The 17,075-nt window shown below is 40.7% G+C and overlaps 1 protein-coding gene across 13 annotated transcripts in view; it reads left to right on the forward strand.

Annotated features, from left to right (window-relative positions):
* Nucleotides 1-17,075, forward strand: part of DLG2 (discs large MAGUK scaffold protein 2) — a 1,735,130-nt gene that overhangs the window by 1,392,206 nt on the left and 325,849 nt on the right. For all 13 annotated transcript variants that reach the window (XM_072969091.1, XM_072969075.1, XM_006197467.4 and 10 more), the window contains one exon: nt 15,477-15,633. In XM_072969091.1, the coding sequence (XP_072825192.1) occupies nt 15,477-15,633 (157 nt within the window). The remainder of the gene's footprint in view (nt 1-15,476; nt 15,634-17,075) is intronic.

The raw sequence follows: 17,075 nt of genomic DNA on the forward strand, positions 1-17,075 counted from the left end.
TTGGTTTTCTCAGGCTCACTAGCCACGTTTCAAGTGCTTAATGACACACCTGGCTGAAGGCTACCATACTGGACAACACAAACAAGAAACAGTTCCTTATCACCCAAAGTTCTGGTAACGATGTTGATGCAAAACAAAGTTCATAGCATCGAAGCTGAAGAAAGGTCAAGTTGGAGAGGGATAAAAATGAAGCCATTCCTGTCCTCTCTAGTCTCTCCAAGGTGACGACTAAATACATACTGAATAATCAAATGGAACGGTGGTTTTAGAAGTGGGAGACTCCATTTCTGGTTTTCATCCAGCAGGCATGGCTAATGCTGGAGCTGCAAGGGGTCGTGGCAGTTCTGATTTGCCGTCCTCACCACTCCCTGTGTTGTGCAGAAGGGAAACTGTTCTTCAGAGGGGCTGTTTTCAGGGACGGTGGGGGTTAATGTTGGAGTCAGGACTAGGAAACAGGTTTCAGTCTAAAATTTTTCTACAGTGTAATGGATGTAACCAAATTAGAGTCAAGAGAAGACCTATAAAACTTGAATCCAAAAAAAAAAAAATGTTTAATTAACCCAAGCCGGTCACCCCATATCACACTGATTGCAGACACTTTGAGCATTAGGTAATTAATTGGAATTTCATAATACTATAAAGCTCCAGCCTGAAAGATAGTTTTAAAAATCTTTCATAAAATGTGCTTTGCCTTTAAGGAAGAATATGCGGGGGGTTTTCTAATCCTATTATGAAATATTAGTTTTGCTTATACCCCAGCTTTCATAATGTTTTCAAACAATATTTCACCAGTCACAAAAGCTTGAGGGCAAATGATGCAACTATGAAAGATAACTCTGTACAATGGTTATGATTTTCTTTTATTAACAGAATTGCTCAAATTATCCTTTTTATGATTAACTGCTCTTTAAAAATTCAAAATGCAGCAGGAAGCAGAAGCAAATACCTGTCATCAGGGATAGACACAGTACATGCAACTTAATAAAACCACTTTCAGCCAAAAGATTATCAAATAAAGGAAAAAAGAAGGGTAACCTGTTTTCTTTTGCTTTTGGAGATGAGATGATGATTAGAAGGTAAGATTATGAAAAGTGAGAACAAAATTTAACTATTTCCTTGTTTGTCTTTTTGAGAAATTCAGACAAAAGCAAATTGAGAGACATGGTTATTACATCATTATATTTGATATGTGAATAAGCAAAAACCCAAAATATTTCAAGCTAATCAAAATTAGATTGATACTAATCTATGGCTGATTCATCTTTGTGGGAAGAAAATCACTTCTTTTGTCTGAGTCCTTTTACCAGGGATATTATATAGGATCTCAGATGTGTAACTAACTCCAAGATTTCTCCCTAGAAAGGAGAGCTAAGAGTTTTACGAAGAGTACGAACTAGATGCTGGCAGCTAAATTCAAGGCCGTATGTTACAGCCTCAACCAAAGCTCCTCACTTTGTAAGCAGGGCTGTCTTTAGAATGTTCAGTTAAGCTCCCTGCAAGTAAACTTGGGAGGCTGTAGACACAGCACAACATGACGTGAACACTTGAGGCTGACAAACAGAAGTTACTACATTCACAGAGTCTCCCCTGGGTAGAGAAACACTGAACGCCTTCACCCAAGTATAGTGTCTGAATTCCTTAGCTCGGCATCTATGTTCCTTCCCAATCTGCCTCAGCCCTCTAGTTTTCCTTGACACAGAACCTACACTCCACTGAAGCTGTGATATTCCGCATTCTCCAAACACATCTTGCATATGCGTCCCTCTGGCTCTGGGCTCACGCCATCTACTCTCCTTTCCACTTAAGTAGTTTCTACCCACCCATCAAGGTCTAGCTCAAATTCTGTCTTCTCCATGACTTAACCATTTTTCTTCAATGAGATTTCTCACTGTCCACAATACTCAGTTGCTCCTTGACAATGTGGCCTTGCATTGTTAATTTATTATTTTATGTATGTCTAGTTGTTTTCCAAAAATGGTAACTCCCTGGAGGGAAAAGAAGTGAACTCGCATTTACTGAACACTTGCTGTGTGACTCTAGTATTTTATAGATTATTTCAATTTATCCTTAAACTGCCATAAGATAGATATTATTGTTCATAATTTACAGTTAAAAAAAATGAGACATCAGAAAAACACTAAGGTGAATCAGCTATTAACTGACAGGACTGTCTTCAAGCCTAGATCTATGTAGCCCCAATGCCCGTAGTTTTCTTCCAGTGTCACAGTACACACACTACCCCCATCTAATAGAACTCTTTCCATCTCACACAGTACCGACCACGGTACACTGAGTATATACTCAATATCTGTGTGGCGCCTGTACGCTGAAGTCAGCCTGCCCCTGACTGCAGAAAGTCTAGAGCGTGGATCCTCCTCTATCATGCCAGATTTCTTGTATGTTATCTTAATATCATGTTCTCATAACAGTTCAACAAAACCCTTTATCTTTCTGTATCTATATGATGTTCAATAATCCACTCGACTGATCATTTGACTAACTGACCGAGTTAACTAATGAGGCACTCAATATGAGGCATACACTTCACGACAGTCTTCTGAGGAGCTAGATCATTTAGATATAAGACATCACTCATAATCATTCAGCAGCTTTGAAGCCTTCTGTGGTTGACTTCCAATCCATCACGTTCGCTTTGCCTCCTCTTCACACTGAGACTCATACACTTCTTCCCATCATGTTGAAAAGTCTATTTGATCCCCCGGTCACTATTTTTTTCCTTAACAGCACAGCTCACATGAACACAGCTGAGTTTATAGCAAAATTAAGAAGAGAGGGTTCAGGGAGACTAGCTGGCTCTTTACACAGGACCTCAGAGGGTCATAGTCCCTTAGTGGGTTATCATGGTACTAAATCTGGACCTTAAGCCTACACTCTCTGAAACTCAGTTTTTGTCAGTGTATCCAGAAGTGATTGAGCTTATATGCCATAATGCCAGGTTATTAATTTCTACTAAGAAATATATCTGCTCAAGATACCAGAATGTGCTATAAATAGCACATTCACTCCTATTAGGAAAAAACGTTACAGAAAAACAGTTTAATGAACATGTGACTTAGTGAGCCTAGACTCCTGAGACTCAGCCAGACAACCTTAGTGCCCACTGTCAGAGAGCCAGGATAGCCGGGTGAACCCATCTGGTGGGCCCCCCGAACCAGCCAGCACATTCATATCAGCAACCTGCAGCCAGAGCTGGAGAACATCTCTGCCCCGTACCACCGGAGCTACATCGCCACGTTCCTTCTCCTCGCACACAGGAGGGCTCTCCCTCTCGTCTTCTCCTAATTTATTCAGTTTTGTGAATTAATATTCCTAATGTACAACTTCTTCCACATTCAAACATGCCTTGATTAACATGCCTGGGAAAAAGAGACCCTTTTGTCTGAGTCAAGGTCAGGTCAGACATGTATCCATGTATCCTTGTCGAGGGGCTCATACTTTTGTGTTTTATCCTTTTGGTGAGGGTGGGCCTTTCAGGGTCCTGATTTTGTGCAGGGGTCTCTGATCTAACCCCCACCTCAGGGCCCACACAACCCTACTCTCCATGCAGCAATCAATTCAGGACACTGGGAACCTGCAAAAGCTCTTCTGTCCAGTGCTGGTCTCAGTCCTTATCGTCTCTGAACTTGTACCCTATTTTGTTTTTGACCTCTAAGGATTTCTCTTACTTACAAGCTTAGCCAGTGATTTTAAAGTATTTTATAGGCATTCTACTCAGAATTTGTAGCTGCTTTGTAATGAGAGAGGTTTTTAGGACATCTAATCTGCCAAATGGCTGGAAATAGAATTTCAATGTATACTTTTCTATAATACTTTTTTTCTAGATGCTTCTAAGCTCACTGTCCACTCTGAATTCCATCAGTCACCCTTGACACAAACATTATTCCCTACCAAGTTATTACTCAAGCGAGACCCCTGCCCCACAGAGGGCACGGCCAGGTTCTCCCACATCCCTAGAGAGGTACAACTAGAATTCAGTATCATTTATCCCACACACCCTCCCAGCACCTTTTTTTTTGTTCATGCACTACATGTTGTATATATAGTGTGGGGGGAGCATGGCAGGGGGTTATCTTACAGGCTCAGCCGGTACTAGTTGCATTACAAACACAAATAAACCATGGTCTTTGTCTATTCTGTGAATCTGTATGGTCCTAAAGGATAAACAGGTAAAGTTATTTCCTAACAGTAAAGGCAACAATAGTGGTATGATCAACAAAAAAAATAATGTGGTTTCAAAAAAGGACAAGTGGTCAGTTCTTCTAGAGGCAAGGATGGATAAGGAAATGGAGAGGAGATAGCACCAGGCCTCAGTCTTGAAGGCTAAGCAGTTCATTATATAGATGGGGAAGCAGGAGAAGACATCTTTCTAGACAAAGAGAACAACCCAGCACCAGAGAACAGCCTGGGCACAGACTAAGACATGGAAAAACCGGGAGTGGGGATCGACTTTGTGGTTGGTAACTTTGTCTGGCTGGAACATGTGAAGTCAGGCATTAGAGCGGCAGGTGAAGGCCAAATGATGGGGAGCTTTGAATGTCATGTTTACAAGTTTAGACTTTATCCCAAGGGCATCCAGATCCCTGGAAGGCTTTTGAGCAAGAGAATAATATGGTCAGATACGTATTTTAGAAAGATGACTAGAAACATTTTCAAAGCTTACTTCCCACTACACCACACAGCCTCCCACCATAGATGTTTTGGGAGTTGCCTGGAGTGGCCTCACATACCTCAGAGGTTTAAAGCTCCAGGAGCACCCCACTAATGGCCATGAGAAAGCCTTCTGGTTTAAGCAGTCACTTCTTTTCTTGAATCCTGAACCCTCTTAAGCCATCTGGTTTCAGGAGAAAGAATGAGCCCACAGCACCCTGCCTCCCCGTGCTGAGCACATCCCAGCTGGCTGAGAGCACCGCGGAGACCGCAGCTAACATAGCAAGAGAGCACTGGCGCTGATCTGCTGGGGCTGGGAGCAGGTCAGGCTGGCATCTCCCCAGCTGTTTGGCATCCAGAGGGTTTTATAATTATAAAGACTTTTTACGTCACATTAAGAGGAAAATAAAACTGCGTAAGTGAATGTAGCATATTTCATCTGGGTGATGATAAAAAGACAAAAGCTTTTTAGAAGCAGACTGGCCGCTCTCTGCTCTCAGCTGCTTCAGTTTATTGCGCAGGTGTTTCTGGCCAGCCCTGGCCCTGCTCCTGGGCTTCTCTAACTGTCCTTATGTGTGGCTCCTCCCACTGCAGGCTCTTTAACCTCTGTATTCACAGTGCCTGACACAAAGTCAGAACATGTGGTTGGTTGGTTGTTGAGAGTTTGGATACATAAATAAAATATATTTTTTAAGTGGAGAGATAAGTTAGTATGTATATAGATATTATGAGCAACCAGGTTCCACCTACTATAGATTCCAACTTAAAATCTAATATTAAAGCACCTACTATGCACCAGGTATTGGAGACAAAAACCAAATGACATGTTCCCTGCTCTCAAGGCGATCATTCGAGCTGGAGAGGGAGACACATTTGCCAAGTCCATGTAATAAGTGCTACCTAGATACGCAGAGAAGATGCTAGGGAGGACCCATCGCAGCCCCCAACAGGGAGGGCTGAAGAGCGTGTCAGGGACAATTTCCAGAAGATCGTGATCCTTGAGCTCAATCCTGAGGAACAAGAATTAAAATTTTGTTCAACTGTTCATGTCTAATTATGTGTAACAGTGACTACTGAGGGGCCCCAAGGCCATCTGAACTCTGGGTGATGAATGATGAGAAAACTAGGGCTCAAATCACTTCAGTATGAAAGGTATTGCAGTTCTTTATAAACTGGCAGTGCATGCTCATTTATTCAATCATCAGGTGTTTACTGAGCATTTTTCTAGGCTTATTGGGGGTACCTAGAAATATAGACCATGACACCACACCTTCAAGAGATTATCATCTCTCTGGAGGCCACAATGTCCTCACACACAGAAAAATTCATGGAAATGCAGGGTATAATATTCATCAGACACAAAGTCATTGGCCAAGGCAATAAACATGTAGAAGTGAGAGTTCAAAGTGGCTCAAATGTTTGGGAATGGGCCATGAAGAGAAACGGGGGACCTCAAGCAGGTCTCATATAAAAGGAAAAAATAAGACAAAAGGAAAATAATAAAAGAAAAGGATATTTCAGCATGAGAGAACTTGGAAGGGCAGAGATAAGACTGAGTGTGGAATATTAAATCAGCTTAAAGTTACAGAGAATTACCATGAGCCAAGTACCACACTGAGCATCGTGGAGGAGACACACATGGAGCAGACACCAAATGTGCCATCAAACCGTGAACAGTGCAGTCTCACATGGCAGCCCAGAGCTGGATCCACAACAGAGACATGTGGGTGTGACCTGCACCATACTTTTTTTTTAAATCATTGTCAGCCTAAATTCTGGAAATTTCACATAAAATCCAGATTCTTATCTTTAGAAATGGGAGAATCTGTCAGTACTAGTCGGTGTTCCTGCCTGGAGCAACTGTCCAGAGTTGAGCAGAGGCTGCCCTCAGATGGAACACATCCACAGTTTGCTCCAATCCCTACTCAGCCTGCTTCACTCACTCCTCTTATCTGCCCTGTCCCCACAAACTTTAGATTTTTTCCATCCCCAATGAAAATCTAGCAAAAATGAAAGATATTTGCATAAATAATTATAATATGAAGTAGAGGGTAATGTGAGGTCTAAATCACTGTGGGAGTTGATTCATTCATTCAATAATTATTTTCTGAGTTCCTGCTTGTCAGGCATCTTGCTCCTGCTGGAGAAGTACTGGTGCCTGGATTCCCAGAGTTCACGGTCTACTGAGGGAGAAGGATAGATGAGCAAACAATCACCACACAGTGTGGTAAACGCTCCAACAGAGTTAGTGTGTAAGACACAATGTGGACCCAAGGAGCAAGTGACCGTCTGTAGCTGGAGGGTCAGAGAAGTAGCACTTGAGCTGAGTCTTGAGCTAGCCTGAGCCCAGCAATGGAGATAGGAAGCAATGTGGCAAACTCAAGGAAGCACAGGAGTTTGATATGACTGGAGCACAGGACAGCTGGTGCCATTTAAGCAGGGAACTAACAATCAGATGGAAAGAATGTGTTTGGAACATTGAAGCTAGAATCAAAGAATCTTCAAATTAGGAGGCTATCCTCACAGTCTGGGCCTGGACTAGAGAGAGCGGAGAGGTTGGGCGGATGCCATGACATTCAGAGAGAGAGGAGTGCAAGGCAACATACAATGAAGTCCTGAAGTCTGTGGTTCAAATGATGGAAGCTAAGGGCAGTGAAAGTGAATCTTTGAGTGTCAGTAATTCTGGAAACTATATTCTGTAAAAATATTGTGATCCCTTTTGAAAACTCAGGTCCGTCTCTCGCTTTATACAAAGTATATTTTATTTTAGTGTTTTAAATTTTCATTGTTTAAGCTCGCTCTCCATTTAACGGACAGAACACTTGTAGTAAGAGATTAGCTCTGTCAAAACAAGATACCACTACACACTGATCAGAAGAGCAAAAATCTAGAACACTGTCAAGAGAATGAAGAACTCTCATTCATTGCTCATGCGAATGCAAAATGGTGCAGCCACTTTGGAAGGTGGTTTCTCACAAAACTAAACATACTCTTACCATATGATCCAGCAATCATACTTCTAGTATTTACCCAAACAAACTGAAAATTTATGTCCACACAAACACCTGCACATGGATGCTTACAGCAGCTTTATTCATAATTGCCAAACCTTGGAAACAACCGAAACGTCCTTCAGGAGGTAAACGAATAAATTGTGCTGTATCCAGATCATGGACTATTATCCAGGCCTCAAAGGAAATGAGCCATCAAGCCATGAAAAGACATGGAGAAATCTTAAATGCATATTACCAGGTAAAAGAAACCAATCTGAAAAAGCTACATACTGTAGGGTTCCAAAAATATGGAAAAGACAAAACTACAGAGATAAATACAAAGATCAGTATTGCCAGGGTTTGTGTGGAGAGGGGCTGAATAGGTGGAACACGGGATTTTAAGGACAGTGAAACTGCTTTGTATGATACCATAATGATGGATACATGTCATTACACATTTGTGCAAACCCACAGAACGGACAGCATGGAGAGTGACCCTAAAGTAAACTGTAGACTCGGTGATGATGACGTGTCAGTGCAGGTTCCTCACCTGTAACAAACGTACCCCTCTGGTCGGGGATACTGAGAGTGAGGGGGGCTGTGCGTGTGTGGGGGCAGGATGCATACAAAATCTCTGTACTTTCCTCTTAATTTTGTTTGAACCTAAACTGCTCTTAAAAATTGTCTTACCCATAGAATAAGAGATCAGATTTGTGGTTGCCAGAGGCAGAGAGATGGAGGGAGAGGGAATTTGGTGCAGGGAGTCAAAAGGTAGAAACTTCCAGTTCTAAGATAAATATGTACTGGGGATGTAATGTACAACATGACAAATACAATTAACACTACTGTATGTTGTATGTGAAAGCTGTTAAGAGGCTAAAACCTAAGAGTTCTCATCAGAAGGAAAAAGTATTTTTTATATAATTTCGTATCTGTATGAGATGATGGATGTTTTCTAAACGTACTGTGGTAATTATTTCATAATGTATGTAAGTCAAATCATTACGCTGTACACCTTAAGCTTATTCAGTATTATATGCCAGTTATACCTCGATAAAACTAGAAGAAAAAAAAGTCTTTAAAAAAAGACTTGCTCTGATGTTTACTAGCTGTGTGAATGGGCTAGCTTAGCAACTAGCTTAAACGAGTTGACTTATCTAAGCATCAGAAAAATAGAATTAATTTTTCAAAGGATTTTGATCCTCTAACAAGAAAAATATGCATGAAAACACTTTACTTTAAAATTTTTTTGAAGTATAGTTGACTTACAATATTGTATTCGTTTTTAGGTGTACAACACAGTGATGCAATGTTTTATAGATTATATTCCATTTAAAGTTCTTTTAAAATATTGGGCGTATTCCCTGGGCTGTACAATAATATATCCTTACAGCCTATTTATTTTATACATACTAGTTTGTATCTCTTAATCCCAGACCCCTGTCTTGCCCGTCCCACCCTCCCTCTCCCCTCTGGTAACCACTAGTTTGTTCTATCTGTGAGTCTGTTTCTGTTTTATGATATTCATTCGTTTCATTTTTTACATGAAAACTCTTTAAAATCTACCATTTAATGTAATAGGGTATTAGTAATAAGTTTAAATTAGAAAAAGTAAATCATTTGGAATGTGCTTAGGACACGTTATTCGCATACCATTTTACAGATTCCTTTCTTTGCCATTTCTCCCTACTATTAAGCATCATAATTCACTGTGATGTAAAATACTATTTTTAAAAAGACATTAAATCTCAAAAGTTGAGAAATTTCTGAATTATTTGGTTTAAAAGACTTGTCCAAGGAAAATAAAAACTACCATCACTCGAGAATGATGTGTTTTATGCAGAGGGGTTACTAACAGAATGCCCCCGCCTGGGTTACACAGATGTGTAATGGGGTCTGATGTTCCACAATAATCTTTCACAGCTGTATTCTTTCTGCAGCGAGCCATTTTGCATATTAAACATGTAAGGATAATCCTTACTTCCAAATGAATTTTGTTTTCTCCATTTTTCTGTTAGGCTCCTTCCATAAAGCTTTCATTTTCTCATTTTTGATGGAACCACAAATATAAGAAACATTTAACTTTCCTCAACTTTGCAAGAAGTGCAAATGTGATGCAACTTACAGCCTTTTTGTCTGAGAAACATGAGGGAGAGGCGAAACTATGGCAAACTAGAGAACGAATGCCCCATCTACAGAGGGCCATGTTCTAGCCAACTGTTGCTGCGCAGCAAGATTAAAAGCCGGTGTTCATAGTGGCTGTTTTTTCCATATGAAGCCATAAACCCACTTTTTATGCAAATTTTCCTGATTTTAAACACAAGCAACTAACCTCCAAATTTATAAACACCGTAGGTCAGACTAAGCCTTCAGCTTGCCAACTGACAAATCTCTGGGATACATCATACCTGAGAGTCTGAGATTTTGAATCAGAAAATCTGTGTCTTAATTCTGCCTTTGCTACTGACTAAACTCAGTAAAAACTCAGGCAAGCAGTCTTGCTTCATTAATCTAAAAAGTTATCACAATTTCTTCATCAGGTTGTCTACTTTTCTCAATATTTTGTGGTAAAAATTTTCAAACATGAAATAATTTAAAGAATTTTACAATGAACACTCATATACTTGCCATCTAGAGTCCATCTTTAACATTTCACTATGCTTGCTCTTTTTAATCTACTCAACCATCAGCCACTTTCCCTTGAGGCTCAGTGTCAGAGTCATTGCCAACCTCAGCACACATCCTTCCTGCACAGAAAGCATCAAGCACAGTATCCATCGTACAGACAGAGTCACGGGAGCCCCTTCCTTCCCTCCACGTTCATCATCTATGGCTTGTATGTCATCAGGCCCACTAAGAGTGTGTGTTTTATGCCGGGGGAATAAGGATATTTTTATAATACCCTTTTTGTCCGAATCCTTTTGGCTCCCACCTTTAAAATGTATCTAGAATCTGGACTGCTAGTTTCAGCCAAAATAAGACTATCGCCATTCCTCTCTAGTTCTCCCTCTTGTCAGAAAAGCAAAAACAATTTTAGCCGTAATAAAACAAACACACATAGCAACACTCTAAAAGCTGGAAAGTAGTCAGGCTGGCTTGGAGAGGAATGACACTGACTTGAGTTACCTGGATTTTTTTTCTGCTTCCCCTCTATCGTGGATGGGGCACTGGAGAAGCCTGTACTCTGGAACTGCAAACAGGCACAGATTTTAAAAAAGCCTCAAGAAAAGCCTGCTCCCTGTAACTAAAGGACTGGGAAAAGGGTAGACTAGTAGAACAGGCAAACTTTTGGTAACACTAGCCCTACACCAGCCAAACACCAAAGGAAAAACTGTCCACTCACCACTGTGGTACCAAGAGACCGTGCAGATAGCTAGACTTCTGGTCCACCAGAGAATGCTGGGAGAAGCAACTAGATGTCCCTCCATTTCTTCCATTGGGCTGGTGTCCATGGGCCAAACAAGAGCTGAACTTCCATCCCCATCCTGCAGCAAAGAGACAGAGTAAGATGGTATGAGGTGCTGGAGGTTGACACTCCACTTTCTAGTGGGAAGCTGAACTTGCCTCTTTACCCAGCAGCAACAAGTTGGAAAGAGGTTAGCATGCTATTGCCCTACTCCTGGCATTGGTGGGGACCAGCCTGGAGCTGAACTTCCATCCAGGGCAGTGGGAACAAGGTTGAGGGAGGAAAAAGGAAGCAGTGCTCACTGGGAAACCTCTTTACCTATCAGGGTAGTGTCAGTGGGGCTCAGTAAGAGGGCTGAACTTCTAGCTCCACCCTGAAGCAAAGGGGCAAAACAAGGTACTTCAAGCTGCTGCTAGTCAGCATCCCATCACGTCCCTGCCATTCGTGTCAGTGAGTCCAAAGGGACCTAAGCCTCTATCCCCACCAAGTGGCAGGCAGGTAGAGTGAGTAGAATGCTAGCTGATATCCCACTTTCTCTCTTCCCTGGCGTCCCCAGGGCCAAGTAGGGAGCTGAATATTCATCTCACTTGGATCTGCATGCTATACCTAAACCAGTCTACTACCTGGGAAGAACTAAGGTTGGATAGGATCTAGTACCTCACAACATAACATCCCAAATGTCCCGTATACAATAAAAAACCACTTATCATACCAAAACCAGGAAAATCTCAACTTGAATAAGGAAGGACAACCGACAGATACCAACAGTGAGATAACACAGATGCGGGAATTACCTGTCAAGGATTTTAAAGCAGCCATCATGTACCAATGAGCAATTACAAACATACTTGAAATAAATTTTTAGGAAATAGAAAGTCTCAGCAAAGGAATAAAAGACATAAAGAAAAACCAAATAGAATGGCAAGGCTTTAAAATATAACAACCAAAATTTAAAAATTAAAAATTCACTGGATGAACTCAATAGCAGAATAAGTATGACAGAAGAAAAACAATCAGTGAATCTGACAATAGAAAAACAGGAATTATTCAATTTGAACAGAAAAAGAAAATAAACTGGAAATGCATCCACTGTTCACCACATCCTCTAACACCACCCTGGTCCAAGGCGTTATTATATTTTGCCTAAAAAGAGCAGAAGTCACCTAATTGGCCTCACTTTTTAAACTTTGGCCCCTCAAATCTATTTTATACCGAAGTAATCATTTTTAAATGTAAATCAGATAAGTAATTCTTCTCAGTAGCTCCCCATTTCTCTCAGAGTAAAAATCAAAGTTTTAAAATGGTCTACGAGAGCCTTCAGGATTTATCCCGTTACCTCTCTGCCTGTGTTTGTCAAAATTCTGAGATGCCCCGTGATCTCCACCTCCTGATGTTATTCCCAGTTAAATTACCTTACATGGAAAAGGGATTTTGCAAATGTAATTAAGATTACTAATCAGTTGATCTTAAGGTATGGAATTATCTGTGTGGGCCTAACCTAACTACATGAACCTTTGAAAAGCAGAGTTAAATCCAGCTAGTTGCAGAAGAACAAGCCAGAGAGATTTCAAATATGAAAAGGATTCAATGAATCATTTCTGGCTTGAAGAGAGAGGCCACATGAGAAGGAAAATGGGTGTCCTCCAGAAGCTGAGCGAGACCCCCCAACTGGCAGCCAACAAGAAAACAGGGACCTCAGTCTTTGGGATGGTCAATTTTAGGCTACAGGGTACACAGATAATTGGTTAAACATTATTCTAGGTGTGTTTGTGAGGATGTTTCTGAATGAGATTAACATTTTAATCTGTATACTAAGTAAAGCAGATTGCCCTTCTCATAAGGGTAGCCCCACCCAACCCACTGAAGGCCTGAATAAACCCACAAGGTAGAGTAAGAGAGAACTTGCTCTTTCTTTCTGACTGTCTTTGAGTTGGGACAATGGTTTTCTCCTCACTTGGGACTCAAACTTGAGCTAGAAATCACATTTAACACTATCAGCAGGGTCTCCAGCTTGCTGACTGTAGACCCTGGAATTTCTCAGCATCCATGACTGCATGAACCAATTCTTCACTTTATCTCCATCTATCTATCTACCTACCTATCTATTTATTTACTTACTTACTTTTTATGTGTTTATGTATGTATGTATGTATCTATCTATCTATCTATCAAAGTTCCTATTGATTCTGTTTCTCTGGAAAACCCTAATACAGTCCTTACAACCATAATAAAGTTTGGCCTGGCTGACACCTTGATTTCAGTCATATGAAATCCTAGGCAGACAACCTAGACAAGCCCACCCAGACGTCTGACGTGGGTGTTGTTTTAAACTACTAAGTTGGTAGTCGTTTGTTACTCATCGGTAGACAACTAATACAATGGCTTCATCGTTTGTCATTCTCCTTCCCTTATTCGTTCACGCAACCACATGGGCCTCCTAGCTCCTCCCTGGCAACACCAGGCGCCCTCCCACATCAGGGTCCCTGCGTTGGCTGTTCTTGCTGGAATGTTCTTCCTTTAGATACCATATGACTAGTTTCCTCACCTCAGATGGCACCTTCTCAATAAATCCTACCCAGGCCCATCCCTGCAACCTCCTATCCTTCTTACATTGCTCTGCTTTTTCTTTTCCCCCAAAATACGTACTGCTGTGTAACATACTATATAACAAACCTGCTTACTGCATCTATTACTTATTAATAGCCTATTCCTATCAGAATTTAAACCCGTAATGGTAGGGATTTTTGTTTTGCTTACACTTTCTGAGTACCTGGAACAGTTCCTGACATAGAAGGTGCTTACAAAGTATTTGCAGAATAAAATGAATTAATTCTATGTCAAGTTACCTCTCAATACATCGCATTGTTATGTATTATTGTCCAAGCTATGATGTGCATTGTACACCCTTCCTCATAATAAGGGTAACTAGAGACGCAGTGCATCTTTTTGTACAAGACAATATGATAGCAGATAACAAACTCTGCGTAGTCATTAGTATAAAAATATATTGGATGGCTCTTTGCCATTCTTACATCATTAAAAACAGGAAAATAGAAGAGGACTTTTAAGGATTGGAGCTAAGATATTTGGGAGAGGAGGGTAAGTGAGACAAAAAGCACCTTGGTTAAATCTAAGGCTTGCAGAGTAAATTTTTTGAAATACTGATAGAGAAAATTCAGCTAAATGACTTCTAAGATTCCTTACAATTCTATGTGCCATAATTTTCCAGCCTCTACACAAACTCGGTGAACTGGTGGCTGAAGATGTGATCTCTTTAGTTTCTTGGGTTTGTGACCAGAGCAGGTGAATTCAGATGTGACACATGTATCCTGTCCACTTATAACTGTAGCACAATGTAAATTATTTAAGGAATATTATTGAAGATGTTCTTTTTGAACAAAAAAATGATATCACTGTTTCTATTTGCCATGGTTGTTCTGAAGTAGAAAATAAATCAGAAATATGTTATAAAATATCCTCCCCCAAATTTTGATCTCTCATCGTTTTATCGATGACCCTCAAATCTGCATTTGCAGTCCTCTCTGAGAACCTAAATTCCCAGCCTTTGTCTCTACCGCTTCTGAACATCTCCCCATGGATGTCCCTCCAGTACCTAGAACTGAGCATGTGAAAATCCTACTCATCCTCATGACCCTGTATTCAACACACACCCCTTTTGCCATTTACTTGGATGTTCTTCCTCCTCTCCTCCTCCAGTGCCCAAGTCAATCTCTGGATCCACTGTTTCTCCCTTCACATTTCCCCCCTCACGTTGCCCTTTCTTTTCATTATCACTGCCATTCAGGCTGTCACCTCCTCAAACCTGGACTACTCCGTCAGCATCCTCACTGATTTTCCTGCCTCCCATCATCATATCCGTGCTTCCCTCTCCACCATTCCTCTCCGTGGCCATTTGTTAATCTTCCTAAAATGGATTTTAATATTCTTCGTGGCTCAAAATCTTCCAATGACGTCCCACTACCGAGTAAGTTACAAACAACAAACAATCAAACAACAAACCCACAGGCTGGCACGTAAGATGGTCTGACCTATTCAATCTAGTCTCTTGTCCCCCAAATTCTCTCCCTCTTTTTGGATACATCCATCCTACTGAATACACTGTGGTGCTCAGAACAGATGTTTTAAACAAAAGAAAACTGAAAGTAAGGCTAGTTTACAAAAATGTTTTGGAATTAAGGAATACATTTGCATGGTATTTTGGCATTTGCTACAGTGAGAAATTCAGACACCTGCCCTGATATTAGCATTTTTTTTATATGCAAACTTAATTCAGGAAGCCATTTCCATAGGTAGTGAATTGCTGGTATCTTGTATCCCAATGAAAGCAAAAGCAACCTAAATCCTGGGAGGGCCGCCCTCTGAGCTGTGTTCTCCATTTGTTTCCACAGGGAGCCCCGCAAGGTGGTCCTGCACAAAGGCTCCACTGGCCTGGGCTTCAACATCGTGGGCGGGGAAGACGGAGAAGGTATTTTTGTTTCCTTCATTCTGGCTGGTGGACCAGCAGACCTGAGCGGGGAGCTCCAGAGAGGAGACCAGATCCTGTCTGTGAGTACTTCTCTTTAAACGTCGTTCCCTCCATGTCTGACACCACTTGAGGAAAAAAATCAACTTTAATTATTACTCATTTTGTTTGGAGGGGTGGAGGTAATTAGGTTTATTTATTTATTTTCTTAGTGGAGATACTGGGATTAAACCCAGGACCTCTTGCATGCTAGGCATGCACTCCACCACTGAGCTATACCCTCCCCACCAATTTTAATTACTGACTTTCAATTATGACTCCAAACACACTTTAATTACAAAGGAAAAATGGAGGAGCACATTATGGCTTCAGGTGCATGTTGCCATTTAAATGGCGTGCAGGTGTTTGATGCTTGTTACTTAGCTCCCTCAGACACAGGGAAAGGTGCTAGCGTTTTTGTTCGGATTTTCTGAGACATGTTTGCACACAAGAGAACACTGAGAAGCATGCATTTTTTGGGGGGTTATATAATCTGTTTTTCAAAATGCCAAATTTTTTTCCAAATCCATCACTATACTCAAAAAAACTGCATCTTTATAATGCATATAGTTTGTTGTGTGTAACTATGTAAGAATAGCGTATAAAAGTATACTATGTACAATTTGGTGACATTGATAAGTGGTAGAAGCATCACCATTTACCTCAATACAAGTATTACTGTCCATAAGTTAATAAGCACTTGTTATTTACCAAGCCATTTTATAAAAGTAATTTTTAATTCTCACAAGCACCCTGAAAGGCACTGCCCCATGTCCAGATAAAAAGAGTGTTTCAAGGGGGTGGGAAGAGATAAACTGGGAGTTTGAGATTTGCAGATACTGACTGGTATATATAAAATAGATAAATAAGTTTATACTGTATAGCACAGGGAACTATATTCGATATCTTGTAGAGGCTTACGATGAAAACGAATATATGTATATTCATGTATGACCGAAGCACTATGCTGTACACCAGAAATTGACACAACTTTGTAAACTGACTGTACTTCAATTAAAAAAAAAAAAGACTAAGTTTCAGAGAGGTTAAATAAGTTTACCTAGCTAGAGTGAGTCAGAGCCCAAATTTAAATATTCAGTTTTAATGCCCATCACACCTACCCTCCCAATTCCCTCCTTCCTTCTATCCATCTTTCCTTCCATCTTTCTTCTCCAAGTCCTTCCTTTTATTCGAATATCTATTGACGGCTTCTTTCCTCTATATCAAGCTACCTCCCTGGGACAAACTCTGCAAGTCTATCGTGAGTGTTCATGCTCATGCTAGAATTTTGGTACTCATGCAAATAATAGTGGAGCCCAGTTCTTATGGCTGAGGTGATGGTTCATAATTCAGTGAAGACCTCAGTTTGTGGTTTTCATTATATACTTAGAAAAATTTGTGCATTATAGCTATGATTGATAGCTAGAATTTTCTAAATGACCTCATATTGTTAGCCATCACTCCAACCCCCACCCCCCCAACACGA

The sequence above is a fragment of the Vicugna pacos genome, chromosome 10 (assembly GCF_048564905.1).
Source record: "Vicugna pacos chromosome 10, VicPac4, whole genome shotgun sequence".
NCBI classification, from domain to species: Eukaryota; Metazoa; Chordata; class Mammalia; order Artiodactyla; family Camelidae; genus Vicugna; species Vicugna pacos.